The following is a 7,500-nucleotide window of genomic DNA, read 5'->3' on the forward strand; positions in this document are numbered from 1 at the left end:
TCACAACATACTGGAATGAAAAGTTTTACCTATACATCACAATGATCATAAATATTCCATATCTTATGATTTTAAAATGTTTTTTTTTTTTTTGTTTAGTAATTTTTTTGTGTATGTTTCACTTGCAGACTGTGCGTCATGGTTTCCCCTACCAGCCCACAGCTTTGGCCTTTGACCCGGTGCAGAAGATCCTCGCAGTTGGCTCCAGATCAGGAGGTGTTAGGATGTATCCTTCACATCTGATTTACTCTGTTTCCCCCTTCAGTTAATCAGCAACACATTGCAAACCATATAAACACATGGCTCTGTTCTTTATTGCACATTCAAACAACAAAAACACTGCAAATAATCCTTTTCATCAGCATTTTTCGTCATTGCATTAAAAAAACAGGCAGGGAATCATCAAAAAAAAAAAGAACTGAAACAGATATTACTACAAAAAGATCGACATTTTAAAATGGCTTGAACTAGGAGAAGGGTAAGATTGTCCACAGATGCTCTGTATTCCCCATGTCTTTGAATACAAACCTATGGAACTGCTAGTGCAGTGGCCCTCCTCCTTCCACCCCTCCCCCCCTTCCATGGATTCTCATCCCTCATTTGGCCCTGTCAATTTGTGTTGCTCGGCTGTCATGTCGCAGGCTCAGAACTGTCCATCCAACAGCCCATCCCCTGGGTCACCCGGTCACACAGATGAGAGAGGACGTGTGAGTGCAACCAAGGTAGGAGATTACTCTGCCATAAACACTCAGGCTTTCCAGTATTCCTTAAGGGAACCTCAGCCAGCGTTATTGATGCAGCAGCAGCAGCCAGCTTGTCCAATAGGGTATTAAATGGGTACCCAGAGTGATTTCTCTGTTGAAAGATAGAGGGAGGGGGAGAGGTAGGGACATAGGGGATTAACATGCTGTTAATATTTGACAGAGAGGCAAAGAAATGGAAACTATTGGGCTGTATGTTAAACAGAGAGGTAAAGATGAATGCAAGGAATCGCTGATAAAAGACACAGCTCTGGCTGGTTTACACAAACATGACCAGAGATGTTTATTGCATTCTTCATTTCTTACCTCTTCTAGTCCATTTCTTTCCTCTATACATGTCTTATAATGCTGGACTTTGCATCAGGGCAAAGGTTTCATTCAGACAGAAAACCACCCAAATGTTGACATGCTGCACACGCCTTCCTCTATCTCACAGACCCCACTGCACTTTCTACCAAACACACCCCTCTTTATTTAGTTTTTCTCATTCTGACTCACCAACAATTGTTTTCTGTCTGAGGGCCTTCTCTTCTTCTTTCTGCTTCATTATGTTCAGTAACCCTCCCTCTGTCCCTCATAAGCCTTTGGAACCTTATTTTCTTCTCCTCAGGAGCTTTTGGGCATCTTCTGTCCATAGACTGTGTTTTTCTGAGCTTTTCTCATGCTTATCTTCTGCTCATGCTCCTCTGTGGAGCTGTGTTGGCTCTCAGTGATTGGTAGGATTTGCCTGAATTTGTCAGTCTTATTCTAAAGATGTGGAATAGTTTGTCCTGGCATCAGGCGTCTTTTTGCCTCTCTAGATTGTATTTTTGTCATCAGTTTAAACCAAGTACCCAGTCTCTTTTTCTCTGTCTGCCATGAATGACCAAGTGTTTGTCAAAAGATGTTTTTTAATCTCAGTGGGCTCAAAGCTCAAGCATAGAAATGACGTATTGATGCCTGTGTGGGATGCTGTTGTTCCAGTCTTTCATGGTGCTGAGTATGGTGTGTAGGCCTCCATGTCTGCCAGGGTCAAAGCACAGTATGTACATAGAGAAGAGGGATCAATATGTTTGAGTTTCCATGGAGCCTGCTTGCTTTGCCAGAAACCTGCCTGCTCTCTTCTGCACATGCATGTTCCTGAAAGCAACAACAGTAGAGTTATAGGAATAGTAACCGACATACTACCATTTTAGATACTAACGACCCATAAAAAGAACTCAGTAACTTGGATGTATTACCCTTTTACTAATTTCATTAATTCAATCATGGTCAAAAAACAACCTTCCTTAATGTTGCTGAAAACAGATTTATACAAAAAAATGTCAATTAAAGAAAACGTGTTTGCATAAATAATCATCCTCCTCAAGTCAGTATTTAGTAGGTCATTGGTTCCCAACCTGGGGTCTGGGTCTGGAGGTGGCAAAGATCTTGGGGTTGTCTTCTCTGAATCTGAGGCTGCCAAAATTAGATGTGCAAATATGACTGAAACCATGAAAAAGCAGCTTGTACGTAGTTTAAGTATTTTAAGGGTTTTATCAGTGAAACAGTTAAAATCTATGTTGATTTTTGGTGGCAGAGAGTCATTTTTTCTTCTCTCTTGATTCCTGGGGGGCTCTGCTTTTCTTATGTACATGTAGTGGTGGCTCTGGTTGGGAAACACTGTAGTGGATGCACCTTTGGCTGCGATCATACACTGTAAACCCAGACTTTGTTTCTACTTAAACTTTTTAGTAATCATTACTTATTCTTCCGTGTTTTTTTTTTTTTAAATGTTGATGTTACTAAACCAGATTAGTTGCTTGTACTATTCAGCTGAAAGATGCAATGCAATGATCATGTTAAGCTGAGATAACTTAAGATGTTTAGTTCTTACAGGGGAGGGGCTATTTCAAAATTTTCAAAAAACCATGGGTGAGACTGTCAGTGCATCTGTTGGCACCGGCAGACAATGCTCCCATCATGACTTCCACATGTGGCAAGGCCAATACTTTGTCTCACTGTGTCTCCTCCCCACTAGGGAGGGAGTAATTGGCTGATCTGGATCACTGTCGGGATCCAGTATGTTGTTAAAGTACTCTTCACTATTGGGTGAAAGGGTTAATGGTGGAAGTCTGTGTTTTCTGAGTGCTTTTCTAGTTTCATATTGTGGTAAGCAATGATGAGTAATGGCTCCCAGACAAGTCGAATAATTTTGACAAGCTCTTGCGCAGGAAGCATGAGCAGCTTTTATTTATTCTCAACCACAGATACAGTCACATACAGACAAGGTGGTCTGTAACATTGACGCCCCCATTCATGGTGTCACACATCTTCAATAATAGTTGTAACTACTTAAGATGTTGAGTTAAATGAACATGTTTTTCTCTTTCATTACTTAGTTTTTTGAAGGTAACCGGTTTACTAGTATTTTTCAAGTAAACTGAACTCATTCGGGTTTACAGTGTAGCGCTGAGTCTGTGCAGTTAGGTCCCAATCAGGCTCACACATCAAGAAAACGCAATCTTATTCCATTCTTCTTTGCAAAACAGACCTTTTCAAGTCCAGCCACAAGTTCTCTATTGGACTGAGGTCTGGGCTTTGACCTGGCCACTCCAGAATATTCACCTTGTTCTCTTTAACCATGTCTGTGTAGCTTTCACTCTATGTGTCTGGTCATTGTCTTGCTGGAAAATAAATCTCCTCACAAGATGTAGTTCTCCTAAGCCTGCCGCACAGAAGGATTTTTTAACTCTTAACCATTTTTTGCAATGTATGAGACTTCCTCATGGAAACAAATAATCTCTGATTTTCCAGTTTTATTTTTAAAATGTGTGTCATAGAATGAGAGGATCAACTCAGCACAACACACACTAACAGATTCTGTTCACCTACTATCAGAGTCTCGGCCCGGTCTCTTCTCTCAAAACTTTAAATCTTGCACAATCAAACGTGACTTTGCAGTATAAAAGCTAACTGTGGTTAGCTGTTAGCTTCATGCTAAGTCCTTTATGGTTGCCGTTTGGTCCAGCTCCCACTGTTGTCAGTTCATCTGTGTTATGTTTTACAGTACATGTTGTCAAACATTATGTTGCCACAATCAACAAACTTCTTTCTTTTCTTTGAGTTCTGCATTGCCGGCACCATCTTTTGTGCTACCGTCCACTATCGTTGCCACGACAACGATAGTAAACAACATTTAACATGTTTGACATTCATGATCTTAAATCGGAGCGCCTCCAATCGAGTCGGAGAGGGAAAAAGTAACTCGTAACACACCACACACTACAGGAGAATTCTGGGAAGATAATCTTAAGAACCATCCAATCATGCATTCGCTGACCTTGGTTAGAAGGGAGGATTCTGACTGACAGTTGGCACAATTATCATGTTGTGTGTGGCCGGCTTTACAGACTGATTAAGATCATCCCCAGGATTTTCCTATTTTGTGCCTAAGTCATTTAACCCTGTCCCTTTATAAGCCTTGCAGGTCCGGCTGCTGATAAGCATCCCCACTGCATGATGCTGCCACTGCTTTACAGTGGGGATGGTGTTTTTGTGGTGATGTGTAGTCTGATGGCTGAAGAGCTCCATTTTGGTCTCATCAGATCAAAGAACTTTCTCTCATTTGACCATAGAGCAGTGATTCCCAACCTGTGGGCCATGCCCCCCTGGTGGGCCACAAACGTATTGCAAGTGGGCCGCCAAATCATTTCCGAAATAGTATGATTTTGTAGGGGGAGGGGGAAATGTAATTATATAAAAATAAAAATATACAGAATGGTGTTTTAAATGTTAAAACTCAGTTACATTTAAAAGGATATTCAAAATGTCCAAATATTCTTTTCATTATTTTATTTTTATTTCCTTTAATTATTAGACATGTGACAAGCAAATGAGAGATAGGAACTTTTGTTGTTATCTAGAGATTATTGTGTGGACAGCTCCTTGAAAACTGTAATACTGAAGGTGTTGCAACATGTTACAGATGCTGTGTTAGTGACTGTGGAGCTTTCAACATGTGTCTCCTGTATTCAGTTCAGTCCTTTATGTTCAGTCTTTAATAAGAAAAGTGCTCTGAGAACGTATTATATGGCCGCCGTATTTATGGGGTTGGAGGTGGGCCACGAAAATTTTTGAGACTTAAAAGTGGGCCCTGAGTTGGAAAAGGTTGGGAACCACTGCCATAGAGTCTCATACATGCCTTTTGGTGAACTCTAGTCCAGATTGAATCTGAGTTTTCTTCAACAGTGTCTTTCTCTTTGCCACTCTCCCATAAAGCTTTGTCTGGTGAAGAACCCGGCCAGCAGTTGTTGTCTGCAGAGTCTCTCCCATCTCAGTTTGTGAGGACGGCCTGATCCAGGCAGATTTACACATGTGCCATATTCCTTCTATTATGTAATGGTGGATTTAAATTAACTCTTGGAGATGTTCAACACCTTGGAAATTTTTTTGTATCCATGCCCTGACTTACACTGTTCAATAACCTTTTCTCTGAGTAGCTTGAAGGGTTCTTTTGTCTTCATGGTGTCATGGTAGCCAGGAATACTGATTAACCAGTGACTGGAACTTCCAGACACTGGTGTCTTTATACTGCAATCACTGCGACACGTTCTCTGCACCCAAGTTATCCCCATTTCACTAATTGTGAGGCTATAGCACAAATTTACCAGACCTCTGTTAAATATGATCAGTTAGTTGAAAAGGGGTGAATGTGTACGCAGTCACTTATTTTACATTACATATTTTCATTAAGTTGGCATTACTTTGTATTAAAGCATTTTCTTTATTTTCTGTCAAAAAAGCCAAATTATATTGATAATGATTGATTTATGAAATAAATAAAGGGCAAAATATCCAACAGGGTGAACACTTTTCATAGGCACTACAGGGTACTTAAGACATAACAGGTCTTTGGCACAATTTTCCTTTACTAAGCTACATCTTCCACTAAATAGGCTGCTTCAGAGATATCCATGAAACACAGAAGGTCAAAACTCTCTGACCTCTCATGTGCCAACATGAAAGAAGATTGCACAGAGAAATTGACTCAAGCAAGTCAGAAAATATTACTAAGTCTTGACTTGGCTTTTTGAAACATACAGTACCGCATGCATTTCTTTGATAAAGACCAGTTCGTGCCTGGGCCCCATGTTCAGTATGGAGTTGTGGTCTGCACAAACAATTCCCAGTCCCAGTACGAGGCTAACATGCTAATTTCCATGTGTCCCATTTGAAGCAGGAGTCGATTTCAAACTGTGCAGCTTGTCTTTGCTCTGAGTTAGGCACGTGTGACTCTACTCTGCCAATCAGATCCTTTACTCAGACCAGACTCACAGCAAACACACTGGGCAGTGAAGTCAGCAGAGCTTTTCTTTAAAAATGGACGGACTTTAATAAGTTAATCCTCCCTGGGAATGATGGGTGAATGGGTGAAACATCATGTCTTATATCCTCTGAGGTCTGTGATGAAACAAGTACAAGTGTCTGTGAAATTTCCCAACTGTAGGTACAACTCACCACATGGGCTGAATTTTTTAAAAATCGTAGGAGACCCTTTGCCTCCTCTGTTAACCCAAAATCATCCTTGCAAGTTCTTGACTGTGCTCATCTCTGTTAATGGCAGCACTAGTGGTTAAAGCCCTTCAAAAAACAGCTTCTTGTTTAATGATGTATAATCCATCATCATGGCGACACTTTTATGTGCATCCTGTGAGCGCTGCGTGATATGATGGGGGGGATCAAAAGGTGTCAGAAACAATTATCTGAGAGATTCTGGCATCCTGGTAGGAGTCGTCTCTGTTATTTTTAAGAGAACCAGATGTGTACCGTGGTGAGACGTCAAACTTTGAGAAGCATTTTGTGCATGAGCTTTTTTATCTTTTCCCATGAAGATCTAGCAGCAAACAAAATTTTGAGCAGATCCTTCAAGGTGTTAATCTTAAAAGGACCCCTGATGACCTAACCTTGCTAAGAAGATGGATACACCCGTTTCCGTGTTTCTCACTGGCGAATCCATCTTGCAAAGCTCCTGTCTGATCCGTTTGGGCCTGGTTAGAAAGTGACGGGACCAATCAGCATCGAGGGGCAGTACTTCTGGGCGCAGCGGAGTTGTGATGTAAGCAAGCAGCAACAGGAGGCCAGTGCAATTATGGTGGAAGACATTCGCGTGTATGCTGCTAAAGTTTTATCAGAACTTGATGACATTTCTTCGTGAAAAGAAGAATAAAGAACAGCAGTGAGTTGTTTTCTTTTCAAAAATGACAAAAGTCATGTACTGACATGTCTACAGTCTCCATGGTTCTTGTATACAGTTCTCTATGGAGTTTACTTCTTAGTAGCGGCTACGTCATGTGTTTTGTTGCTCTGATTGGCCCGTGACAGACAGAACGTTCATCCAGTCAGCCTCTGAGTTTTTTTTTTTAAAAGGCTTTGCCCCTCCCAAACACTGTCTATGAGAGGTTTTCCAGATGGATGTGTGAAACACATCCATCTGGCGTGCCAGCTTATGTCTCACTAGTGATGGCAAGCATTTTATATCTCGCCAATTTGACAGGAAGTTTGTGCAACTCTCATACTAAATATGTGCCTTGAAATTTCACATGTAGGATCAAGGTCTGCCCCTCTATACATGTCAAAGGTTAATTTAACTGTTTTGATGTATCACCTCCACTGGCAACAGGAAGTGACACAACTGGGTCATTTCTTTATTGGTGAGTAATTCGTTATCAACCATTTCACAGGAAGTCTCTCAAATGAAACTTGTGGTTTGCATCAAATC

The 7,500-nt window shown here is 41.0% G+C and overlaps 1 protein-coding gene across 1 annotated transcript in view; it reads left to right on the plus strand.

Annotated features, from left to right (window-relative positions):
* The window catches only part of stxbp5l (syntaxin binding protein 5L), a 160,931-nt gene that overhangs the window by 27,659 nt on the left and 125,772 nt on the right, over positions 1 to 7,500 (plus strand). Inside the window, exon 2 of the mRNA XM_041807110.1 lies at positions 129 to 226. Coding sequence (XP_041663044.1) covers positions 129 to 226 — 98 coding nt within the window. The remainder of the gene's footprint in view (positions 1 to 128; positions 227 to 7,500) is intronic.

Source organism: Cheilinus undulatus, linkage group 15 (genome assembly GCF_018320785.1).
Source record: "Cheilinus undulatus linkage group 15, ASM1832078v1, whole genome shotgun sequence".
Classification (NCBI taxonomy): Eukaryota; Metazoa; Chordata; class Actinopteri; order Labriformes; family Labridae; genus Cheilinus; species Cheilinus undulatus.